Source organism: Telmatherina bonti, assembly GCF_933228915.1.
Source record: "Telmatherina bonti genome assembly, chromosome: 5".
Classification (NCBI taxonomy): Eukaryota; Metazoa; Chordata; class Actinopteri; order Atheriniformes; family Telmatherinidae; genus Telmatherina; species Telmatherina bonti.
Window position 1 is genome coordinate 27467018 of NC_136623.1, and position 27465 is coordinate 27494482.

The 27465-nt window shown below is 39.8% G+C and overlaps 1 protein-coding gene across 1 annotated transcript in view; it reads left to right on the forward strand.

The window, feature by feature from the left end:
- Positions 1-490: 490 nt before the first annotated feature.
- triob (trio Rho guanine nucleotide exchange factor b) overlaps positions 491-27465 on the forward strand; it is a gene marked incomplete at its 5' end in the record, with an annotated part of 102746 nt that continues 75771 nt past the window's right edge. Inside the window, 2 exons of the mRNA XM_079240307.1 lie at positions 491-560; positions 9468-9521. Coding sequence (XP_079096433.1) covers positions 491-560; positions 9468-9521 — 124 coding nt within the window. The remainder of the gene's footprint in view (positions 561-9467; positions 9522-27465) is intronic.

The window sequence follows — 27465 nt, forward strand, 5'->3', positions numbered from 1 at the left end:
ATTTGTGGAAGATTAAGTTGTAGGATCCTGACACCCACGCTTCCCGCATCAGCACCGCAGTGAGCACGCTGGGGGCTGTTCATGTGGCGTGGCGCACACTTAAAAATTGGGTGGCGCACATTGCACCAAACCCCCCCGAAACGGAATCCCAGGATATCCCACCCTTACCCACCCCCCTGAATCGGAATAGCCCTCCTCCCTCAGTTGTCCTCTTCTACCTCCGCCTTCTCTCATTATCACCCTCTTCCTCCTCCTCCTCCTCTGCCTCACGTCCCAACTCGGGAGCGCCGCCGATCGGTCGCCAGGATTTTCCCTTCTCGGCCAAAATGGAGGAGAAGGTCTGTCGCTTAATGAGGGGAGCAGAGATTATATGACCGGATTTGCTTACATGAAAGACGCCAGGACCCGCTTCTGCTGATAGGGAGCTTTAAGAACAATTAAAAACCCTTTGAGGATATCTATCGCTATTTCCTCCAAAGCGACCCCAGCCATGAGCGCAGGAGAGGGATTAGACGAGGCTGCGAAGGACGCTGCAGACATAGCGGCGTTTTTCAAATCCGGTAAGTCGGAAAAAGGGGCGAGTCTGCCTGAGGGAGAGCTGAAGCAAAGCTGTCGGTGTGATCCCCAATGCTCCTTTGTATTGTTGCCTAATTTTACATATAAAACGAAAAGAAAAAAAAAATCAATGAGCGTTTAAATTGCAAGAAGCAGAGGCTGCTCTGCGTCGGAACGTGCTGGAAGGATGCTCACAGATTGTAGATATTTACCACATTTCAGTCTGACCTGTCATGCCGCAGCCCTTTATGACAACAGCACGATTAGCACCCACTGAATTTTGTGTCACGATTATTAGCAAGTGACCCTATCTTAGCAGGCTGCCGTGTGTGGATGGTTACAGCCTGACAGCCTGAAGCTGGAGGGGTGTTTTGATGTTACACACGGCATCCATCACGAACCCCTTGGATGTTGGTCCAAAATGCCTGCAAACTCCACAATCGTGTAAACGGATTTGGAATTTTACATAGTAAAGTCTGACCGATGTGATGCAGGGCAAGGACAGGCCGTGGACGCTGTGTGGGGAATGGGTTGCCCACCATGCTTTGGGCCTCTGATATGATGGCATCATCAAAACAAATAAGGATGGGCCTGCCTCCCTTATCACTGCGTTCATAACCTTATCAGGTCTTATAGGTCCTAGTGGCTGCAGTGATATGAGCTCTGTATCATTTAAAGAGGACTTTTGTTTCGATCTACTTTGTTGTATTGGTAGTAACAGACATTATTTATCATCAGTCATGATGCAATGTGTGATTAAAGATAACTTTAGCATTCTGGTACTTTTTATCAGGATCCTGATTATGTCACTCATAAAATGTTTACATTATTTTGGGAAGATATGTTTTGCTGTGACATTGGCATTAACTTTTTCTTTTTTTTTTTTTCAGAGACATTTTTTTTAAGATAATGAAAGCATTCAAACAAGTAACAGATTTGTTTTCTCTACATTTTGCTGCAAGAAGGTCTTTCCAGCATATTAAATCCACATCAAAGTTTCAGGACAAGGAGTTTGGATGGTGCGTTTTAAAGTCCGATGCCGAGTCAGGCCTTTAACACACCAGTTGAAGCAGCTGTCTCTTGCTCTTTCAGCTGCTTCACTCTCTGTGACACCCGGTGCCTTGAGGTCTGCTGCTCACAGTCTCCATAAATTGAGCACATGCAGAAATGCACACAATCTTTCTGCTTGTGCACCTAGGAGTGATTATGAATTCTCACACTGAATATGCAGTGATAACTTTTATGTGCATACTTGCATTCTTTTTAACAGTTTATAAATCACGTACCTTCTCCAAGGAAATACTTCTGCCAGTCAGACAGTTAGGAATGTTGTCAAAATGGATTGTTTTCAAATGCTTTCTTACGGTTGGCTGGATGCTTGCCAATGTATTTTCCTATAGCTGCGTTGTATCAGGCTGGAAAGTTGGCTTGAAGTGAAGTTAGACTGCTTGGATGTTTATATAGCAGCAAATGCAGTTCATACAGTATTCATGATGGAGACAGAAATAGGTTATGGCCTCAGGAAACTTTTATAAGAGACTGTTATGAAGAGAAAGTGTGGAGGAAGAAGTTGCTGGGAGAATAGCACAAAATGCTTTATGTTACTCTTGAGTTTTTGCATCTGGCTCAGACTAAATCTGCTAGTTTTGACATTTCTCAACCATTTTTTGTTCAAACTTGCAAAGCATTTCCGAGAAAATCTATTGACGGAACATATTTGATCAGTGGTATTTAGGAAGACTTTACCACACGTGATCCTCCCTGATGTACAGTATTTCTATCCATTAAGTCTGCTAATGAGAGGAAGTCCAAACTGATATTGATTCGTCTTTATTTTCTAATCTGTTAAATATTTCATGTTTTTCTCAATTTTTATAATGTCCATCCGGTTAAATTCGCAAAAAAAAAAAGAAATATCTGTTCTATAATTTACACATGCATGTTATGTATCCCTCCACAGCATGTTCCTTTATGCCTGCTTATGTCATGTTGAAATCTCGGCACACAGCTTCTTACCCTAGTTGACTCCGAACACTTTCATTTCTTGGGCTCTGTAAGCACTTTGGTGCCATATTTAGCTAATAAAGGCAAAAAATGTTGCAGATTCTAACACTGAACAAGCGCTTGAGCAATCAACACGCAGCCAGTGCAGTCTTATCACACGCTAAGAGGCTTATTCGCTGTTTTTACTGTACACATATGTAAACTTGTGGGTTATAGCTAAAAAAAATCTGGTTGTTTGGATGGCAGATTTGCTCCACCTGAATAGACGATACTGTCACTGGCCCTTGAAAATACTTGATGTTCCCCTTTGCTTGATTATTTTCAGAGAGCAGATGGTGCTCCATGTCTGAGTCCCACACTGTTGCTGTGGCTCACAGTTCAGCCTCTGAGTCAGTCCCCCAGGTTGCTCATGCCATGACTTAAAGCCCAATCTTCAATTTGCTCTAAATAATCCAAGATAAAGAATTGATTCTCACCAAACATTTTCGCTATAAGTAGTGTGGCTGGGCATAGCATTTTCCTTTTTTTTTTTTTTTTTTTTTTTTAAAATCAAATTTAAATTTGAGGCATTGTTGATGGAGGATACGGGTCAGTATCATTCCAAACATCACGCATATATGTTTGTGGAGTTAAGAGTTCTCAGAAATACCCTGCCATGCCATTTTACCCTCTCATAATGTGTAGCTGCAGGCTACAATAGTCTGAATCCTTCCTGCCTTGTCTCACACCAATTTCATGCATGACATAACATATTATTTGCTGATTTCTGTCCTATGTTGGAACTTCATACACAAAACAGTCATGTGCTGTCCTGTTTAATGCTGGGAAAAGAGGTATAGATCATTGCATCCCACCCAATTCACAATCCTGTGTTTGTGAGGCCAGGCATTTGTCACTGGCATCACTAGAAATAGTAAACAATGAAGCATTTGCATCGAATGGCATTAACGGTTTAAGATTTGATTATGGCCTAGAGAATAGCCTCTCCAGACTAAGCCTTGTCAAATATATTCGGGCACTATGGAGAGATCTTCCTGGCAAAACCAAAAGTGACATTTGCACAATAGTATATTTTAAAAGGTACTATTTCATATCTAGTCTCTTGAGTGACACTTAATGAAGTTATTGGCTCTGTAATTGTATTACTGTACAGAACTGCGCTGTGAAACTCAATTGTCATAAAAGCAAACCGATCTATGCTGCACTAAGATTAAATAACTGTCAAAGCAACTTTCATAAGAGCCATAGTTCAAGTCATAACTACCCTGGACATAAACTCACATCGCCCATGTCTGTGTGGGTCTTAATGTTTCAGCAAAAATCTGCTGTGTTCTGCGTGAATTTGGCATCTTTTAGTTTCTAATGCAGACATGCTTTCAGCTATACAGTGCATGCATGAGCATCTCCTGTCTTGTCTGAAGCTGTTAAATAATAGATTTTCTTTCACATTGGGACAATACTTGAAACAGCAGGCACGTCGGCTACGACTCATGCTGTCATTGTAGTTGTAATATGAATTTTAAAAAGTCAAAAGCACAAGCTGATAACCTTTTATATGCTTGCATACAATTAAATAAAAACCCGGTCATGCAGTATTTAGTTGCGACTCATTATATATTCTGTGACTCTAGCACAGAGAATGGAATCAAGATGTCAGCGTCAATAATGGTAGTGCCAGCATTGACATTGCAGTGAGCCATTTCCCTCTGTGCCCACTGCGAACCCAGTGACCTGTGCCAGTTCAGGCTGTAAAGAGAGCCAAAATCACAGCACAGTGATTCCTCATTCGCTTTTAGCACAGTCATAACTGATGGAAGTATTATTATCTAATGCCCGTTTGCATTCTCATGCAAAAATCATATATAATTCTGTAGATGAGAAAGGATTTGAGCAGACTTTCCGTACATTTGTACAGAAAGTTCAGCTGGCAAAATTAAGCCGTGAATGGAAATGCAGAAAGAAATGTGCCGTGGAAGGATATGCAGAGTAAAAGCACAAGAAATAGTCAACAAAGTGGCCAAAAATATGGAAGGGAGTATAGAGTGCGATCTAGAAAGTGATGTGACATAGTTAGAGGGACAAACAAGCTTTCACTCAACAAATTATAGATCTGAGGCTTGGGTGGAGCACACCCTGAAAAATGTAGGCTACTGTGCTCTTCATAAGGCTGAATCCTTACTGCTAGATCCAGGAGCAGCTTAATTGGCAGTTGGTCAGAGTTAAAGACCATAAGCCCAGACTGGCATTGCCTGACCTGAACTGTATGGGCTCACTGGACTAATTTATTCAAGACAAGGAGGAAGAGAACACTAGTCTGAGTTGCTTTGACCTCAGAGCACAGTCCTTTGGGTTCTCTTGGTCATTGCTTTAGCATTTGCTGGCGCTTGCTTTCAGTTGATGGTGCGTTTTTATATTTGCACTTTGCATGTGTCCATGTTACACAAGGTTACATGGCTTAAAATAGTTATTGTTTGAACGTGTAGAACGTTGGTTAAACATTTACACAAACCCAAGAAAAGTACTGTAGGTCTGGTCATATTTTCATTGGCCATAGGCAGAGAGTAAGTGAGTGGTTTCAGAGCACGTTGTGCAAAATGCAGACTTGAGAAAATAATCAAGGAAAACGTTTGCCTTTGCAGTTTTTGTAGCTGAGACTTATTTCGCCCAGTACCAGATCATTGTGTCATAGCTACTTAGGTCCAAAGCAAATACAAAAACAAAATGTATTTGTTTAAATCTGTAAAATTGCTAAATGCCTGTGTCTTTTCTTTTTTTTCTTTTATGTTGTCTGTTTTTTTGGTGCTAGTATGTATCTGTATATTCATGTAAATGCTGTGTTTTCCTCTGTTCATACCCACTTTTTAAGTTAAGAAGGGATGGTGGTTGTGTTCTTTCTTTCTGTCTGTCTGTCGGTCTTTCAACCATATTTCTTCTCGTTTAGGTTCAAGTGGAGCATTTCATAACATAACAACAAAAATCTACCATAAAGTCACGACATATAATAATATATATACTATACAGTTATATGGGATTAAGAGCTACCACTGGCACTGCTGTGTTTTTCTTATTCCTTTTTCCCCCAATAAATAATAGACATGTACAGTATATTTCTGTGAGTTGCATGGTGTTTAGAAATGGTCCCCATAAAGAGACCTCTTGGCAGTAAGATTTGCTGGTTTGGACCTCAGCTGGGACTTTCATTGCAGAATTTGCAGGTTCTCATTGTGTATTTCCGAGCTGTTTTTCAAACAGTCTAAAGATACACATGTTAAGATAATTTATGGTTCTAAATTTGTGGATACAGTATGACTATGCGCTGTGTGGTTGTCTGTACCTCTTTGTTCAACCTGGCTGTGACCCTTCCAGAGTTTACCCTGCGTTACAGAAATACTATTGCATATAGATAAAAAGAGGCTGCGTTCTTTTTATACTTGTATGCGTTCAGTTAAAAATTACTTTTAAATGTGTGTTGCGTTCCTTGTATTTTATATTCTTTGTCAGATGGCTTTTTGGTGAAGACTGTCAGGGAGCGAGGCAAGGCAATTACCTGTTTTACGGGCAGGCCATGCTGATCGATCTTATTAAAGATTTGACCTTTTTGGAGCAGATGTTATACTCTTTATGGGCATGTAACCACCCCTCCATCTGTACAGGTTATTGATTGCTGTAAAATGGCATTTACATCAAGACACTCACACACATTCTTGTGTTTCCTGGAGTAAAACCTCAATGAGATTACGCCACTGTCCAAGTTGTGCGTATGGTAAGAGGAATAGTTTTGAATGTTAAGTGATGGACATAAAACTATTCTGGAAATCAGCATCGTCCTACGTATACATGCCTGATTTTTGTTGATAGCTTTTAGTCCATCATCAGGAATTCCAATAAGCTGGTAAAGTGTTTGTTTGGTACAAAGTGTAGCTTGTGGGGCAGCTTCATTACCTCACGCACATAGACATGATACAGGCACATGCACAGAGGTATAAATCACTGCATCCCACCCAGGTCGCCTGAGGCCTGGGAAGCAAAGAAGTGATGAGGGGGTGGAATTGATGAAGGAGTGATGGAAGCATAGGAGGATTGTGGGTCATAAAAATAGGATGTGGGCTGGTCTGTGTGTCTCCTGCAAATCCCCCATCTGATAAGTGAGAGACCGCTATCAGACAACAGCAGACACCCACCCGGACCATCTCTTTTCATCCCTTTCATTGCCCTCTCCTCTTCTTTTCCACAAATGCCTCCCATCATTACCTCATACCTTGCTGCTGCTCAGAGCTGTAATGTACCCCAACATGATACTGTCTGATAATATCTGGTTGCCCGTTTGTCCCACCAGGTTACATCCTCCTTTTCTTACATGCAATGGATGTGACATCTCAGCATCTGCTCTTCAATAAAAACTGGATTACACACAGATAGGTGTCACAGGATTGGCCACCACAACACAACACACAAAGTGTTTTCACACGTATTTCATCAGGTGTTGTAGCCAGAAGATGTTTTTGTTGTTTCAACAAAATGAAACAAGAAGCAGCATAGACAGATGACTTAAGTAGCACCTGAGATCACCGTATAAACATCTATTTTTTTTCACAAAATGGGACTCCTCCCACTTTAGTCTTTCTACTCTATTTCTGCCCCCTACAGCTTATGACCCACCCCTAACCCCTTTCTGTTCCTCTTTAGCTTCTAGGAAACATCTGGATGTGGTATCTGAAGTCACAAGTCTCCCGCAATGCTTTGAGTCTCTTCTTTTTCAAGACTAGCTCTTTGATTGAAAGAGCCAAGGACTCAGGAGGCTGTTCGCCATTTTTAAGAGCCTCTTCTAGTAAGAAAGATACTGTGCAAAGTAAAGTAGGAGACTGTCATTTTCTTTATATTCATAAAAATCAGTCTAGCTCAATTTTGCACAAGTTTCATATAGTAAATACAATATTATGTGGTGTATCACTTTATCAGCCTTCTGGCTAAAAGAGCCACAGTTGCTTGAAATGTTTCATTTTTTACTACACAAAGTTGCACATTTGCACACCTGCTTGATGCCTGCAACTTCACATACCAGCTTCAAACACTGTAATGCCTCCTCATGCAGTAATCCTATGCTTTAGCACACAAGCCAAGCCAAGGTCTTGCTTTGCTATGAGAAGAAAAGACTAAACAAAATAAAGCAGAACATGAACTTAGGTTTGGTTAAATCAAAGCACAGCTTGCGGTGTGTGTTTGCACACATGTGTGAGCAGCCTGAGACAGCTTGTCTTCTGTCAACAGCTGTGCTCAGTCTGTCCAAAGTCTCTCTTTCTCTCACAAACACACACTCACACTACATCATTCCAAGTTGCTTGGAAGACAGAGGCGGACTCTGATCTGGGTCGCATGAGCAGCCTCCTTCCGCTTTAGCCTTGGCCTCTCTGGCTTTGGATGAAATAGGGCAAAGATCAAACTTAACATCCCATCCAGCCATAGTGGTTTGCAGAAGTACTAACTGTTGGTAAATTTCTGTTGCATCTCACTGCACATTTGCCAGGCTACAGATAGTTGCCTAGAAAATGATGAGTTCAGTTCAAAAGCAAGGGAAATTGATGTCACTCCTAATTAATTGAAGACAAAGACATTAAGTAAAGCCCACTATTTTGGTTGTAAGGAATAGTTCTTATTTCTCACTGTTCTTAAGCTAGATAAATGTCAAAGCAGGACACAGCAAAAAATGCTCAATTCAGAACTTCCAACATCCACAGGTGAAAGTTCCCTCATTCGCTTTTAGCGGTGTTACATTTGTCATCCCACACAGACACCTTTGCCCTCTGCTTTTTCACTGATAAGGTTTTGAACATTCTTATAGGACTTTGTATCAGCCCAAACGCTCCATCCACACTGCACTGTATAAAATGAAGTGTACAGTGTGTGAGCAGGTGCTTACTGTAATCCTTGCTAGGCGACAGCATATGCCGGGCTGTTCTTTCAGAAAGGCAGCCAGGAGAAGTCAGAGTGGAGAACTAAGCTGCCCTTGTCCCTCGTTCCCCTCCTCTCTGTTATCTTGTGCCACAACCACGTCCTACTGCTGAGTGACCCAGAAAAACTTCCTCCTGTTGCATACATGACACATGTCAGTCCAAGGAAGAATTTGGTAAAATGCTTACAGTATTTGGACTGACATATGGGACACAATTTGAAGTTAAGGATGAGTTCATTTGACTCCATTTTTTAAAAAAAATTCTGAATAAAATAGGCTTGATGCTGATAATAAATCCGCTGTTACTGATTAATCTACTTGTGGAATGAAAACAGATATTACTGATCCCAAAAGCCGTATTTGTCTCTACTATGACGTTCCAAGGAAGCTTAAGACAACAATGGTTCCTTAGGCATTATAAAAGACAATAATGCCAAATGAATTTTAAAGTGAATCCTTTGCTTACCAATGCTGTGCTGAGAGGCACAAATAAGTCTGCATGAGTGTCTAAGGATGAGTGTTTACGACTGTTAAAAGCATGCGGCAAAGCAAGGAGATAAAGTCAAAGGATTTGTTTTCTTCATCTAAAATATATAGATATAATGACGGCTTATGCTCCAGCTTATACCGGTTTATTGGCGCATTTATATGCATGTGAGTACACACGCACATTCTGAGTGCTTGTGCATCTGCGTGCAACATGTCTGATGGTGTTTAATCTCAGGGAGGGACTGTCCAGATATTCAGATCAAAGTGCTGCTCCACAATGGCTCACACACACACACACACACACTGTCTCGTTTGTACTCTGTAATTCCACCGTCTTAGTTTCTGACACTAAAATATTTTGAAGGTTATGCTGCTGCTCCAGTTGTTCACATGACAGTTCTTTAAATCTGTATTTCCTTCATTAAACCTTCTGTTTCTTATCACAGATCTCTCTGATTCTTTTTTTTAGATTGCTCTCTTCCAAAATGTGAATCCAAACTGGACGGCCCTGGTCAAACCTCAGGTAAGTCTCAATGTTTTCAGACAGTCAAGGGAACTAATCAGGACTTTGCTTACAGAGCAGGATATATGCACATGACCTACTTATTTCCTATGAATCCCCCTGCTGTATCCATACAACTTGCCTGTTTGTTTAGTTTTATCTTAATAGGCTTTTATGTTGAGGAAAGTTTTGGTTATCTGACATGCATCGATACGTTTAGCAGAAAAGCAACACTTACACTCAAAATGCCCCCCATTTCATCCTGAATGGGACAGTGTACCTTATATGTACATTAAATGTAAGACCAGAAAGTTGTTAAACATAGAGAACATCAAGTACAAATCGCACTTTAGGTAAAATGTTGTGCTCCATCAAAGCTCTACTGCGTCGAATCCCATTAGACTCAAGCTCTTCTGTGGCATCAGCTCGCAACCATGACCTTGTGTGTTCTCCTCCCCTAATACCCGTAGGACAAATATACTAAAAATATACTAAGTCACTCTCTCCTGGGTTACTTGTTTGTGAGTGTAAACAGGGCAGTTAAGTGACTCATTTTAGGATAACCAGATAGATTATCCCAAATAAATGAGGTCTGCTTCTCTGGCTATAGTTTTGTTTAGTTTTTTTGTACAGTTTAATCTCTTTCTGACTAAAATGAATCGTAAGTCTTTGAAGCTTGTCTATTGAGAGTCTGATTTAAATTAAAAGGCTTGGTCTAATCCATCCATGCTAGGGCAGCTGACCTGCAGTGGCAGAAATGCATTTGAGTTGTTATGGTGAGTGTAAACATGACAGCATTTCTGTCAAGATAGCATGTCGTATGAGATTTACAGTACTGGACTACAGCAAAAGGAAAGTGTCATCATCAGTGGATGGTGTGGTATTTAGCTCTGCATCTGCTGTGTTACAGACAGTTATGACCTGATGTTTTCCAAATGGGTCATGTCGGGATGAAAAGAAGACCGCATTCCTATTGACAGCTTGGCCTATTATTCCCAGTTGCCAGAATACGAAGAGGCCATAATGTAAAATGATTGGGACATGCCAGCCAAATCCTGCGCAAAAGCTTTTGGCTGATAAAACCCTTGAACTTCTTCCCCGAGGCTGGATCACACACAGGGCTGTGTTGGTGTCTTTGTAGGTTTCTGTGGAAATGAGGCAGAAATTTATGAACTGCTCACACGTATCTGAGGTAATCAGGTTGTACGGGCCATTTATGGCTGATTGTTAATTGTTCCTTTTCAATTACAGTGAACACAGTTAACCTGCTGTTAAATGAAGTGTCAATTGTCACAAGCATTCTGTTGACATGAAATGTGCAGATGCTGGGTTAGAAAACTCGGATGTAATGTGTCTTATTTATGAGCTGATGATGCCAGTATCTCTCTTTCTACTCTATCTCTCATTTATTGTCTCTGCCACACAGTTTCTGTCTCTTTGTTTTTTTAATATGATTGAAGGTGATTGAAGATACATGTCACTTTTGCTTGAGTGAATTGTAACCTTTCAACGTCTCTCCCCATCAAAATCCAGTTTTTAACTGCGTTTAAGCTTAAGTACTTATCTTTGGAAAGTTTCTGCCTTTTAGCACGCCCTAATGAAGGCTACTATTGCATCCGTCTTGCATCCCCTAGTTCTGAGGTCATGGTCCTCATGAGCTACCATCCTGGAGGTTTTAGTGTTTCCCTGCTGTGACACACCTGACCCAAATCAATGGTTCATTAACAGGCAGGTGCAAAAGATGGCAAGAAGTTGTTAGAGAACTTCTGAAACGTGCATGATGGTAGCTAACGAGGACCAGAGCTGCAGACCCCTGCTCTAGTTTCCCTTCTCTCTATGCAGTGAATAAGGCAAGTCTGATGTTGACTTTGGTCTCATCTCTTGCCATGTCACATTCCCTCTTTTTTTTCCCCTAGTTTCCTCTGATAAACTTCTTTTTGTTTTCTTTCTTCCCTGAATCAGCCATGGCATGCATCAAGAATGGCCAGTGTGACGTGGCATACAGCAAAACGCAGCTGTCACGTGCTACACTGAGCTGAAAATCAGTGATATGTAGTACAGTTTCCCATCCCTGTGAAAACTGCAGGGCAATGACGGTTCCAGGAATGTGCATAATGAATATCATTGTGGCATCAAAACGTGTCAGTAGCTGAGTCTTAATGGCAGAAATGTATGTAGCATAGCTTAAACAGATCTTTTTTTTTTCCTGATTACTTGCAGAAGGGGACTTTGCACGTGTCGTGATGGATCTAAGAAATGGAGAACCAGCATGCACTTCCAAAACAATTTAATAATCCCTTGCTAGTTTCCCCTGTGGGCTAGGACAAGTTGCTGGACACTGGGCCCAGTTGAGCGATCCAGTGTATTTTTTACATAGCCCTCATTTCGCAGTAGGTGAAAATTTTGCCAGGAGCAGATCACCATGTTCATAGATACCTGTTTTATTAATAAGCAAAAAAGAATAAATCAAGCTATTTAAAGGCCACACAAGGTTTTTTTTTTTTTTTTAAGGGTTAAATGTCCAAGGTGTGCAATTTTGAGAAATCCAGATGAAAGTTATGTAATGACGCTTTAAAAAAGTTTTGTATTCTTTATTTAGCCTTTTTCTGCTGCAGCTGTATCCTGACATTAAACATCCTGACTTTTTGCGTGATGTGCTACTTTTAGTTCTAGTTCTAGCGGTTTTTCTTCTTTTCTTCTTTTTTTTGTTTCTTCCTTTCAAGGGGACTAGACATAACCTCAGCAGGGTATTTCCTGTTGTCTAAAGTTGGTTTGTCTGAATAACATGTTCTGAGACACAGTTACCTTGAAGTGATGATGACCACTGTTTACACTTTAAACATGAAATGTATGCTCCAAAAACAAATCTATATTGAACAGAAACACATAACATAAAATAAAGACAATATGCAAAGTCCATTCTTGTTAATGTTCAGCCTTTACATGGAAGATTTTCAGTTTAGAAAACAGAAAAGAGATTATTAATAATGGTCACAAACTCATCTTACTTAATTCAGTTTGAGAATTATTAAGTCTGCGGGTCTAATTTAGGTGCTGCAAGAATTCTGCATATCCCTAGCCTCATGCCATTGTTGTTTTACCGATACGGACTTTTATCTGATTGGTCAATGTTCATCTGGACATGAACTGCACTATTAGTACAACACTAAGGTTCTCTTAGGGTTGTAAACTGTCCTTTTTATCATTGGATTTAATTATTATCTAAATAGCTGGAAAAATGGAAAAGCTCTCTTCATAGTGAATATTGTGACGGTAAAAAGGAAACTGGGAGGGAAGGAGTGCACACATATAGTGTGCATGTGTTTTGTAAAAGATACTTAACCACAAAATCACAAGTTTCCCCAAAACACTCTTGGCCTGCATATGGACTTACAGACTAAGCATGCTCAGAGTAAATTGTTGGACTGTTCCCCAGATATGCTCTAGCTCTCAGTCCAAGATAATCTGCTGTCGTAGCCAACTGGCTGTTTAGTCAGGATAATTCTGATCTCTTGCTTCACTAATAAGATGCTACACACATAGTATGGTGAAGCAGATGAGAACGATTTGCTTTACAGGCTGAAAAAGAAGATAAATGTTAAGAGGTTATGGGGTCCTCTCCTCTCCTCTCCTCTCCTCTCCTCTCCTCTCCTCTCCTCTCCTCTCCTCTCCTCTCCTCTCCTCTCCTCTCCTCTCCTCTCCTCTCCTCTCCTCTCCTGTCCTCTCCTCTCCTCTCCTCTCCTCTCCTCTCCTCTCCTCTCCTCTCCTCTCCTCTCATCTCCTCTCATCTCCTCTCCTCTCCTGTCCTCTCCTCTCCTCTCCTCCATATGTTTCTGTTAACTTTCATTCAGCTGTGAGCTCAGTCTCTCATCCCTGCCCATACTGAGCTCACTGTGTGGTTCCTATTGAACTGCGCTTTGAATGCTAACCATGTGCACTGTGGGTAGACGAACAGCAAGGCATGCTCCCTCAATCATGAAAACACACACACACACGCACACACACACTTCTAAGCAATGGAGGAAGTGGTTTTCTCTGGAGTTCATTGGATTTTTTTTTTTAATCCTTCCCTGCAGAGGCCAGGATGGGGAAGACTAAACCATACTGTGTGTCTGCATGCAGTCGAGTATGTGTTTGGATTTTTTTTTTCTTTCTGCTAACATCTCACTTTGGTTAGATCTATAAATGGTACACAGGTGGGCTTGACTTTTGCTTTTGTTGCAAATTCATTCATCATATTCATAACTGTAATGCACTAACATGCATGCAAAGACTTAAGAAATTAGCCATAATTGTGCAAATAAAGCTGATCACTTCCACAAAACACAGGCAACGCCTGAGAAAACCAAACACTTGATATAAAGCAGGGATATAAAGCACCAGTCTTGGTCCTCGAGGGCCGGATTCCTGCAGGTTTTCCAAGTGTCCCAGCTGCAATACACCTGATTCAAATCAATATGTATTTAGCAGACATTAGCAGAGCTTGTATGAGTCTGAGACAGGATGTTTCTCAGCAAGGTGATTCGGAAAGCCTTAAGGACACTGGCCCTCGAGGACCAGGATTGGTGATCTCTGATATAAATCAATGCAGCCTGCAGCTTTATGGCTTCGTTAAGCATCTGGCTTAACTTTATTCTGAACTTCACATGAACTCAGCTTGCGGAAATGCAGAGGTGCTGTCATCTAACATTTTGAGGTGCATTCATTAAACTGCAATCATTCTTCTGTTATCCACAAAGTAGTGTGTTTTTCAGGTTTACACCTGCTTGCTTTCAGTGTAGCTTGCAGTTGTGTGTGTCTAATGTTATGGATGGGCAAGTTAAAGCACAGCTCTGACTTAATGATAATTTATTGCAGTCTCAACTAAATCATGTAATTAACTCACAGGCTAGTACTTAGTACTATAATGGGATGAGAAAATGAATTTTTAATGGACCCCTGTGAATATGGAAGTTTATTTTTGTTTTTAAAAAAAAAGACCAAATGTTTTCATGAAAACCTTAATATTAGAATTATAGATGGGTAACAATAAAGTTTCTAGGACTGTTTTCCACCTTTTTCTTTGACACACTCACACATCCAGACAAATGAAAGGGAGAAAAGCCTGTTAAATTCCCTGTGGTGTCTTCACAGCGACATCTGGACAAAGCACTGAGTGTGTTTATGTCATGCCTTTGTGCACCTTTGTTTGCTTCTCTGACTGCATTTTGTTCCAAAGTGCACGTGGACATGTGCATCCTGACTTTTATGTGTGCCTCTTTGCCCCGTTTGTGTGGAGGACTAATTTGATCATGCTGCAGAGGAGCACTGGCTGTGTTGGTTTTCAAAAGAGCACAGCTTGCATACTCCCATCTCAGGACATACTGTAAACATAATGATATCTGTTTGGCCATGACGTATTTCCTATGGTTGCAAATAAGAAGACGATAAACTCTGAGATAGGTTGGTGAGAGGAAAATAAGAAAATCAATTAATTTTTTTTTTTTCCGAATGTAATGCCTGGTGCTCGTATTTAGTTTTTATTTAATAATTCATTCAGAATATGCACATTTTGCTACTTAAACTAGGATCTCTTGGAATTTACTGGGGAAATACTAATTACTGATTTAAAAGCCATCCATCTTAAAATTTTGTTTATCCGTTTATGTGCTTATGATATAGTGCTGCTCATCCAAACTCTCATGCAGTGTATGAGCAAAAAGTAGAACACACTAATGTATGTGATGCATGACTTAGTTTCAGAGCTCAGCCACAGCTTCTGTGCAGATATCTGCACCTAGACTAACTACTCGCATAAGCTTATAGATCACATTCTTTTCAAGCGATTTCCCTTAGCTGCTCCGTGTGCTTTCCACAAACAAACACAACAGATTTATAAATACACCACCATCTGCCATTATACTCCATCTGTTGTTAACTCAATTTCCCCCTGAAGTCAGTGCAGGGAGTTCACTCTGTCAACATCACATTTTCTCTGTGCATCCAAATCTGATCCAGCTCTTTTCAAGATATGATGTAAACAATAAGAACAATAATTTCTCCTTGATGTTGTACAAGGAAAGGTGAGCAGTGCAGCATATTTTATTGTTAGCGGCCCCACCCCCACCCTCACATCCCTTATATCATCCCTATTTCCCACATCATCATCATCATCATCTTTGTCCTCTGTCTCTCAGACCTTGGTCTTTTCCTGGAGAGCACTGAGGCATAGAAAAGCAAGGTTCCGCTCTACCACCCATCCAATCACTATCAACCTCTCCCACGTGCATCAGCCAATGGCTCTTTGGAGATAGAAGGTGGAGGAGGGGCTGAACATCAAGGGTGGGGCGGGGAATGTTGTGTGTACGTGTGGTCGCTGGTTGCTCCTTGACTTGAGGAATATAAAGGATGCTTGGCTGCTCCAGACACAGGGGGAATATCGCCTTAATGCCAGCTCCATCCTCATCCGGATGCATTTTCAGCTTTTTTATGACAGTGCTGCAGGACGAAATGCTAATTCATACCAGGAGAATCTGAATGCTTTTCATTCATTCATGTGAGCATTACAGCATTGTGCTAGATTTTTTTTTTTTGATAACTGTACAAAGACAGATTCAGTGGTGGTGATTCAGATCAGTTTAATGCTATGAGTGCTGCAGATATAAGTTTGATCTCTAGCTGCAATATGGCTGTTGGACTGCTGAAGATGAACAGCTGTTCTGTTTAGAAATGCATGCACAAGGAGGGAACCTCGCGGCAGCAGCTTCTGCTCATTTCTTGAGAATTTGACAGATTCATACTATGTAGATTTGTGCTGTGCTTGAAATGTCACAAGAGAATGATTGACACAGAGTTAATAAGGGGAGAAATGTAGGAGGTTAAGGCTGCTATTACCAACGCTTTTTTCTTCAAAGGAGAGGTTATATGTTTCATATTGGGGAAGCTCGTTTCTTGTGGATGGCTTCCCTCCTGTGCTGTCATGCTGCTTACTTCACTGGTTGTTGAGTGCTGGGGCAAAAGAGACAAGCTGAAGACATGTCCATCCAGATCATGTCTGCATCCCCTTGTAAGTATGACATGTTTATTTAAGGCTGGGATCAATAATTTAGAAAATAAAATGTTAGAGCACAAACTGCTGCTTTAAACATAAATTTAATTGTGCTGCTCTTTTTTTTTTTTTGTTAATATAATTGTAGGTCTGCTAAACATCTGGTCCCTATCTGAAAGATGGCATTTTGCTTCCTCTAAACTGCTTTAGACATAAATCTACTTCTCAGCAACATAACAAAGGTCTATTTTTGGTCTGCGGCTAATAAATGCAGTTAACTCATGTGGTTTCCTAGAAAAACTGTTGTCAACATAAAACAACGATACTCCATACATTTGATCATATTTTGAGCTACAAATTCTGCAGCTGTGTTTAAAAAAAAAGAATAACTGCATAAAGCATTTAACCTTCACCGAACAGCAACTGTTATGGCTACAAATAAAAGCTGCAGCAGTGTGTGAATGAACATCATTTAACTGTCATCCAAGCACAAGAAAAGCCTCAAATCAGTGAAGTTGACTTATTTTTAAACACCAGCAAGCAAAGCTGAGCTGATGAGAAAATGTCACTCGCCTTTTCTGTGGCATCACCGGACCTTAAATGGACAGTGAGAAGCCTCTTGACCGTGAAGCAAAGTTTGGTGACCCATAAGCAGTTAATATTAAAGCAGCTTGTCAATCAAGATTTCTCTGCAACTGGATTGTGGGAAAGTAATGGCCAAATTTTGGAATGTTGTTTTCTTTTATGGATTCATTTTTGCAAGCAAAACTATTTGATTGTTTAAAATCAGGTTGTGGTAACTCTGTTAAAATGCTTGATGCTGAAAGCAGAGAGCAACATATAATCTCAAGGTTTTTCCCCGTATTATTTTTCCTTCTCATGCATTTGACATTCATTTCTAGATGAAAATAGCCAGTGTGTTTTTTCTGACTGATGTCCAGAAAGAAACCACTGAAGCTCAAGTTTAAGAACACAGTAATGTCAGAACATCCTGCTTTTTATGGGTTTTTCTTACCAGACATGTTGCTTTAAAGGTTTTACTGTAATGTGAGTTAAGATAGTTATTTAAAAAAAAAAACGTTTGTGAATTGGCAGCGGAAGACAAAAGATTGAAGATTTTAAAGAAGCAGACAGAAATATAAAAAGGCTGGTTCCACTTAACATGCTAAACACATATTCTCAGATTTATGTCCAGAAACTTGTTGATGACTTCATGTAAGTGTCTGCAGAGTGTTACCTCCACCACGGGTAAACCGTTTGGCTGATAAATGGATGCGGTGACCCCTTCTGTGTGAGACAAAGAGTGCATGGATTATTTTTTGGGCTTTTAATTAAGCATAATTCTTTAATTCTGTTGTTACATTTCATTATATTAGTGTATTTGTATTATTTTTAAGTTTCTGAGAAATTCATGCAAATGAAATCAAAGTAAATTAAAATATGTATCCTTTTCCTATTGGTTCAGATATAGTACTGTGTTTTGTTTTGTTTTTTAGATAGATTTGAGTCCTCAAAGTCCAAACAGACCCACAGTGAAATGACATAGAGAAAGGAATCTGAGTTATTAGAGTTATGTTTTTTTCTTTTTATCATGATTATTATGTCTTGGCCTGCTTTCTTTTTCACCTCTGATTCCCTTCCCGCCTCTCTCTGTCTCTCTCAGCTTCCTATTTTCTCCTGGTGGATGGTTAGAAGCTGAGACATCCAGGAGCCTGTAGAAAATGTGAAAATAACCAGATGAGATTAGATTTGGAACTGCTCAGCTGTCTAAATTGGTGTGAAATATTTCCCTCTGTAGAAATGTGGTTGTAAATCAACTGGCAAGTTGTAAACAAGCTTCCATCAGTGCAGCGTACATATTTTTCTGTTTTGTTGTTTTGGCACTGCAAATTGTAATTTTAAGTTTATGCTTTTTTTTTTTTTTTCTTAACTTGCTGCTTCTCTTATTGGCAGCCGCTATTCTGTTGCAGTATATGTGCATGCAGACATTTGATTATTCATGCATATGACATATAAGTCAGGTGTGCCACCAGATAGTGTTGTGGCTGCTTGGTTTTTATAAGCCGGTTGTTTTCAGGACAGCCATGGGATCCACTGGCCGCCTCCTCGTATGGAGAAATGGTATAGGCCACGGCCAAAGCCTGTAATTCCACATCTGCTGCGTGTGTACTCAACGGGACATTAGTCATTGTTGATGATAAGTCTAGTGAAAATCTATTCACCGAGGAATGGAGTAACAGCGAGTAAAAACCTTCGTCTAAACGAGGAGAGGGAGGGAAAGACTGGATTGACCAGAATAGAGTGTTAAGGATTTGGAGACAGTAAAGAGACCTCAGCAACAAAAACACGGACCAGATGAGAGGAAGACATGCTTGATGAGAATGTGATGTAAGGAGGATACCAGAGTGTAGATGGAGTTGGGATGAGGACCAGGGATGAGGAGAGGTAACGTAATGCTTATGTGCAACTTTCACTGGATTCACACTCTTATACATTTGAAAACAACAACAAAGACCTACACACTGTGTTTTTCATAATAGACCAGGCCTCAATTGGCGGCCTTGTAAACAGAAACACACACAGCCACTCTAAAAGAGGTGGATTAAGATTAGAATGACTTCTTTATTTTACTTATATATTTATTTGTTATACTTTTTATTTTGTTTCCATGACAACTGCCACAAAGTAGGAATTCCAGGTCCCTGCTTTTGTGCGTGTGTGTATGTGTTTACTTGTTATTTAAGTTTCATTGACTCCCATTTCCTTCTTTACTGAGATGAAAACAAAAAAAAAAAAAAATAGACACATCAAATGACAACTGGCTACTTAAGTCATGTTCTAATTCTTCATTTTCTCCCTGAGGTTTGTTGGAGTAATTAATCCTATTATCAGAGCTCAGCTGTCACTCCATCAGCATCTGTTCATCAAGTTTTGTCCGGGGATGTACCACACTGAAATTTTGCTTGTTCTTTACCACTGAATGCGTGATGGCAAAAAGTGCACATATTTTAGTGTGTATTTTAGCATAATGTTGAGCCGCCTCTGATGCTAATTGCATGGTTGGTGGGGGAATGCACTTACCAGATTATTTGTGTGTGCATGGGCATTTGTTTCACTTTTTTTTTGTTGTACAGTGACAATATTGTAACAACCCCCCATGTCTGCATCGCTTGCTGCCTGTGGGGGTTATAATGTGGATTTCATCGAACACAAAGCTTTTGGTGTATTAATTGCATAGTTAATTTAACTTCTGTAAGACATTAAAAGTCACAAGTTTGTATAAATACTTATCCCATAAAAATGTGTTATTGACTGTAAGTCCATGTTGTGTCATAATAGTGTTTATTCACTACATTTTATAGTTTGTATGTCCAAAATTGAAAAGGCTTTTAAATTAAGTGTATAGAAACACATCTTTCCTGTCGTCACCTCTTTCTACCACTGTCTGACATCATCTGTTAGTCCCATCTGCTTTTGGCCACAACTGTCTAATGAATGACAGACAGTTGACACTGTGCTGTCTCCAGAGTGTTTCCTTTCTCTTTTTCCTCTTGCCTTTGCTGTCCTCTTTTCTCCCCTGGGGCAGTTATTAACATGCAAAAGTTCAGCCCCTCCTCTCTCATCTTCCTGCCTGTGAACTGCTGTTTGGTCTTGCTGTGGTTTATTGACTCTGTTTTGTTGTGCAGCAGGACAATCGGGCGGTTTGGACAGAGTGCAGTGATGAATAGCGTTCCTGGAGTCGTACAAAGCGTCCTCCTCTCTGCTTCATTGATGTGTTGAGGCAATTGAACTGGCTGCCCATTGAGTTTGTGCTGTACACTGTTGTGGGTAGACAGATGCCCATGGATGCTCAGAGCTGAAAAGAACTTTTATTCTCTTTCAGGGCTGCAGTTCCTCAAACATTCACACCCTGTTTGCTATAGAGACAGAGTAACATATAGCATAGTTGCAGAAAGCCCCAGTGTTTAGGTGTAAAGAAGACCCCAGTCCTGTTGATAAACTTTTTTCTTTCTTCTTTGTAAGTTAGACTTGGAGTGTAGCCGAAAGCAGAGTCCTTAATTTCAGCAATTATTTGTCTATTTCTTATTATCCTTTGGAACATATTACAGCCATGTATGTGCAAAGGCCATTATAAGCATGCTGTTGTATCTACAGCTCTGCAGACCTGACCTATTACACACTCAGACATCTGTTAATATTTGCTTGTTACATCAGGCTCTGCCACCACCCCCGTCTCACTTTCTGAGAGGTGACAATCTCTCCCAGTTATTTATTCCAACTGGATCAGTCAGATATGCCTGACCCGGCTTGCCTGCAGACACATACAGCACTTTCTCTTCACAAGCACAGTCGACTTCCATGCACTAAGGAAATACATGAAGGCCATCACCAAAAACTGGTTGGTGTGGGCGAATGTGCGGCTATTTATGTATTATAGCATCAGAAACCATTGTTTTAAGAAGCTCCTCTAAGTCTCTGGATTGTTATCAGTGTCACTGAACATGGCTGCTTTGATCATGCTGTTCCATTTAAACTACATGGGATATCTAAGGGACAGGAAAGGTCGACTTACAGCAGAGCCAGCTAACAAAACTGGTAAGTTGAACTGCAAAGGATGATTGTGGTAGCGCTAAAGATCTACATGTAAAACCAATATTTATCAGGATTTTTTTTTGTTTTTAGGTGAATGCCAATGATTGTTAAGAACAGTTGGCCTTCTTTGTTCTTTATTTTCCAACAAGGTATTTCAAACAAACTTTCCAGCTCATCTTCAGAATTTCCCCCCAAAATACATCCCTTTTTTTCATTTAGTCAACAAAGAAGCTTGATATCTTCTTGCAGTATGTACTGTGAATGAGCCCATTGTTAGTTCCCTGTTAAGTGACTGTTTGAATGGATGTGGATATACACAAGTGTTAAACTCCAGTTTATTCACATAAAAGGGGTAAGCAGAAAGGGGAAAATGTCTGAGTTTTTGAGGTTTATTGACATCAGAACGTTATACCAAAGTTCAAATGTAAAAGCTTCTTACATGATTTTAAATGAATGAATCATTAGCTGCAATAAATGGGTCGTTCATATTAAGTTCAAAACACAGGTGCTCCTATTGAGAAAGAAGTAACAAATAAAAAAAAAAAAAAAGATGTTGAAAATTTGGCGGTCAGTACTTGTTCAGTACTTCAAAATGCGTGTAAACAGCTTTCAAAAGTTGAGAAGTACATTATTTACATAAAGAGTACTTTAATGGCTGAGTGCAAAAGCTCACAGTTACCAGCAGAGTCGGCGTATCAGTCAGAGAGAAGATTACAACCAATCATTATTAAAGCCTATTTTACTCACAAATCCAGCAGCGACAACTGTTTGGCAGGCTTAACTTTTTTTTCCATGTGAGTAGATGACTGTGCTCAAAGGGAGGGTCTGAGAAACTGTTAAATGCAAGCAACACTTGTCACTAAATCTTATTTTGGGGCGGGGTTTGTGACATGGAAGGAGGGGGCTCAGCAAAGAAAAGCCGGTTGGTGAAGGCAAAAAAAAAAAGGAGCTGGCAGAGCCTTTGGCCTTCTGCAGCTCAGTGGGTGGTAGGGCGTTGACCAATATATGGCACGGCTGTTATTCGCTTGCGTTATTGCCAAACAACAATGATGCATTTGGAAAGCTTAGAACTGGTTGAGCGAAAAAGTGCCATAAACCTGGATAGGTTGTAGCTGTTTGGACCGGTTTGTTGCTGGTTTTAGTTCACAATGGCAGTGCTGGATAACCACAGCTGGCAGTACGCCCAGGCTGGGAAAACCCTGATCAGACTGTCAGGTAGGGTATTTTGTCCTCTTCATCCAGAATCCTTGTTTATTCTTAACAAAAGAAGTGAGGAGGCAGGGTCACCTCAGTGCCATGAGGTCAGGAATATGATGTACAGATAAATCTAGAGACAGAAACTTTTAAGGAAACTCCTTTAAATCTATTGAGAATTTCTCATTAGTCTGTCATCAGAGTTGTCATTGTTAATGTTTGTTTTCACTTTTCTTTGCCTGTGATAATCAATTCAAAAAGACTTTTTGTACCGTTTTGTTGTGTGATCTCAACACGTGGAATGTTAATTAGTCTGTTGTAAATGTTCTGTTTTTTATCTCCTAAATTGCCAGATATTCTATTGGGGGCCATTCGTGTTTGTTTTACTTACTTTTACTAATATGCGTCATCATAGAAGACAAACATTGTGTGAGCAGCCTTTCAAAACTAATGTAGCATGGATGAAATTTACCCAAGCGAAGTGTTCTTGGGTCAAGTATGTAGGTGTCATAATTGCATGTTTAATAGAAAGAGAGCAATGAAGACTAAAATGAGCTGCAGTTCCTCAGCACAGCATGTGAGAAAGTTATGTTTTAAGTAACACAGTTCAACTTCTCTGACAAGAGCATGGTTTTCTGCTTTCTTTAAAGTAAATAGCCTCTAAAAAGTAAAAAAGTAAAACTGCCTCTATTTCCATTTCGGAGCCCTTTGGCAGTTTTATTGATAGTCTAATAGAAAAACAAGCTCTACATTGTATATTCAATAATACCTACAGCCTTTGTCAAAGAAGAAATTGGGAAGCGAATAATTAGATGACTGAATAGGTTACTGCACTTAGACCTCTGGATATACATATTATTTCCATACTAAATGTACTATTCAGAACTTATTTAGACTGCAGACCCCATTAAAAAAGGAAAAAAAGGCCATGGTTTAAAAAGCCAGCTGCAGCTAAAGAAAGAATGATGAATGGAGAAATAATGTATTACTGTTTTGAAGTTCATCGGTTTATATATATATGTATATATATACATTTATATACACTACTGGTCAAAAGTTTTATAACACCCCAATTTTTCCAAGTTATTTCTTGAAACTTGTGCAGGTTAATGTCTCTTTGTATTCTGAAATTAAAACATAGTACTAACAATCAAAAAAGAAAGTACAGAATCAATTCATAAACCAAAATTTATTTTAAACTTTTGACTCATCAAAGTAGCCACCTTTGGCAGATATAACAGCTGAACACACTCGTGGCATTCTTTCAACAATAGAAATTAAATATTCTTCAGAAAGTTTTCCCACATTTGTTGCAGAAGTTCCCACAAATGTGGAGCACTTGTAGGTTGCTTTGCTTCGACTTTTTTGTCAAGTTCGTCCCAAACCAGCTCGATGGGGTTTAAGTCTGGAGACTGTGCTGGCCACTCCATGTTTTCAAGTTTACCATCTTGCTCTTTTTTTCTTCAGGTAGTTCTGGCATAGCTTGGACTTGTGCTTTGGGTCATTATCTTGCTGTACAATGAACCCCTGACCAAGTAGACGCATACCAGAGGGTATTGCGTGGTGCTGCAGAATGCTGTGGTATCCATTTTGGTTCAGGGTGCCACCCACTCTGTACAAGTCACCAACCCTGGATCCAGCAAAGCAGGCCCAGACCATCAGACTTCCTCCCCCATGTTTGACAGTTGATGCCACACACTGTGGAACCATCCTTTCGCCTACTCGACGCCTCACAAAGATCCTGCGTGATGAACCAAAGATTTCAAATTTTTATCTATCAGTCCAGAATACCTTCTTCCAGTCTTCAGTCGTCCAATTGGAATGTTTTCTTGCCCAGGCAAGCCTCTTCTTCTTATTTTGACGTCTTAGCAAAGGTTTTCTTGCTGCAATTTTTCCTGTTAAACCTGCAGCTCGAAGTCCTCTCTTCACAGTTGAAACTGAGACTTGTTTAGTACGACCATCATTAAGTTGCGCTTGAAGCTGTTGTGCTGTGAGCCGCCTATCACGCAAGCTGTTAACTCTCATAAACTTGTCCCTCAGATTGACTTGTGACTTTGGGTCTGCCAGACCTTTTCCTGTCCGAGTTTCCCCCAGTTTCTGACTGCCTTTTGATGGTGTAGGAAACTGTACTCACTGACACCTTGACTTTCTTTGCAATTTCTCTGTAGGAAAAGCCTATATTTTTAAGTGTTACTATGGTCTGTCTTTCCTCTAGTTTTAATTGCCTTTTTCTTGCCATTTTTGCAGCAAAAAAAACACTTTCTGCGGTACAAAACTGTTCAACTGATGCTCATCAGGTTATGGTACCAAAATGTGTTCAAACACTGCTTTTATGCAGACAGACAGGGTTGTAAGTAATCTAGCAAAGTTGGAACACCTGTAAGAATGATTAGCATTAGATTTAAAGGGGCAATCACCTTTTATTGCTGCAGGAAAGCTTTAAATAATTTGGTCCCGGAAGAAGGACTTTTTGCATAATACTGAAATGTACATCATTTTTTGATTGGGCTGCAAAGACACAATACATATTTAGATAACTCAGCCTATAAATAGATTAAAAGTAGGGAGATACTGTACAGTCTTTGTTTACTCAGTAGTAAGAGTGCTGTCTGAAAAGCAGCATTATGCTTGAACAGTTTGTACGCCTGCACAGATAGCCTGCTAGCCAAAAGATGAGACAGTGACCAGGACAGCTGGGCTTGGTTTTAAGCACAGGTGTGTCCTAGATATGCCCGTTTGGAAAGGTATAAGCACAGGACTGGCCCTGAACTGGCAAGTGACTCACGCAAAGAATAGTTTTACCCCCCAACCCCATATGGCGAAATGTTTACCAAAACTGAATCAACATAGCTCAGTTGCACACATTTTGTAACTAATGTACAAATTCTTGTCTCTTTATTGACAAACAAATCAAAGTTACACTGAAACATACTAAATTGAATAAAAATGATAAATAGAACAAAATAAATAACACTTCTGAGTTTAGCACAAAAATCCAAGCATTCAATGGCACAAGTGCAATTCCCATAACAAGGCAGTAACAACAGTGAAATCGACACTCTAAAGAGCTACAGTAATGACAAAAGAAATAAACAATACCTTTAAGGTTAGTACAAAAGTCCAGGGTTAAAAAAAGGCAAAAATGCAAATTCTAAAACAATGTGAAACAGCCTGTCTGTATGCAATCATCTTTATGACATTTCTACTGTGCATTCAAGGTTCTTCTTCTGTTTTCTACAGATCTGAATATTATTTAATAATTCTTACATAAATATATTATAAAAAGTAATAGTACGTACTGCAGTCACTGTACTTTCTTGAATTACTTTCCATTCTTTACTTTCAGCCTGTTGTAAAGACAGTGAGGCGGAGGCCTGTCTAGTTTCTTCTACTGGTGTCTGTTTTGGCTGAAAATAGTGTACTGTTGTAGATACACTGTTGTGGTTGATCCGGACAACTTATGGAAGTAGTTTTTTCAGCTAAGTGGGATTGTAGGTCTTTCTTTTGTTGGATACATGGAAAACATTTACAAAGAAATCAATCATTACCAGTTGTACAGTACTTACCACAGCCTGACCGTCACTTCGAAAAGCAGCAATTCCGCATTTTGGAAGGCATTGAAAAAAATGACACAATTGAAAATACAGTGTGACCTAATGTTAATGTTAGCGACTACTGTTTAATTAATAATTGCAATATTTAGTCACAATTTAACCAGTTATTATACATAAGTCCCAAAATAACGTTGGCTTTCTTGATGCATTACATGGACAAGCTGACGACCAGGCCAAGCTCCACTTGGTGGTTGGTTTAAACCGATATACAGTACCATATATGGAAATGTATTGATGAGTTGCCATGACAATTGAATCGATACATCCTCAGATTTAAAGGGGCTTTATTGGTCTGTGGAACCCATGTTCAGTTTGCAAAAAAATGTGGAAAAAAAGCAAAAATATCTTGAAAAAGTAGATACCATAAGCATCTTGTTCGACTTATAGAGCACAATATAGTGTGACGTCATTGATAGGCGCAGCCTGAGCAGATCTGACCACCCAAGCACATATGGTACCTACATCGGCCCTGGGTAAGCAAGAAAATAAGCATTGTATGTAACATTTAGTTTCATCCCCCTAAAGCTCCAATTTTCATAACAACATGAATTCTTTTTTATGTCCTGCTTAAATGCAAAACTTGTTCCCTGCAGCGGTAATGAATGCAGGTGTCTGAGGAGATGTTCTGCTCTGAGGCGATTAGGGGAAACTGTGCTGTTTGTCAGAAGAAGTGTGCTGTGCAATGAAATCACAACTTGGCCTGCAGAGGGAGAATTTATAAAAACCTTGGCATTCATAAGTTTACAAAATATGCCAAGCTTTGAGACAAAACTTGAAGTCATTGGTCCATCAGTTGACCACTGCAGCAAATTTAGCTGGTATAGCTAAATCTTTTATCCTCATACTGTAAGCTGACCTTTTGTTATAGGAAGATCAATAGCAAAGTTATTTTATAGACCCTGTAAAAGACAGACAGTCAGTGCACAATGCTGTCATTGTCTCTAGATAGATGCTGCCAAGAGAAATGAAAACACTGGCTCTCCCATCAAATTTTACTGCAGAGGTTCAAAACTTTAAAACTCCATTTATATACTGGCCTTGCAGTTGTTTTGTTTTAAGCCCAACCCTAGGAGAATTTGTTTTTGGCTCTCCTTCTGTTAAAAAAAAGTTAGAGGGTACAATGTGGAGCTGATAATAATGTGTTTATTTAAATATCACTCATAAAAGCAGTTTACAGTGAGATTTGGCTGACAAAGCAATAATGGGATACTCAGAGAGCAATCGAAGAACAGAAAGCTCAATATTTGAAGCACCTTCAAGTTGGAAAAAGTTATGGTCAAAGTAAAACAAGGAGGCAAGAAAAGACCAGAAAATGCCAATATGATATGGCCAACACACAATAGATATGGAAAATAAAGATACAAGTTAATCTGTTAAAAAGTGGGGACACAATCAGCTGTGATTGAAAAGTAATTAATAAAATTGATTCTGAAATGCTTGGTGAATCACATTTTAAAAAAAAGCAGAGATAGATGGGGAGGAACTTTTGCTTCAGCCAGAAAGGAAAGAGCTGCTATGGCTGAGCAGCACACAGACA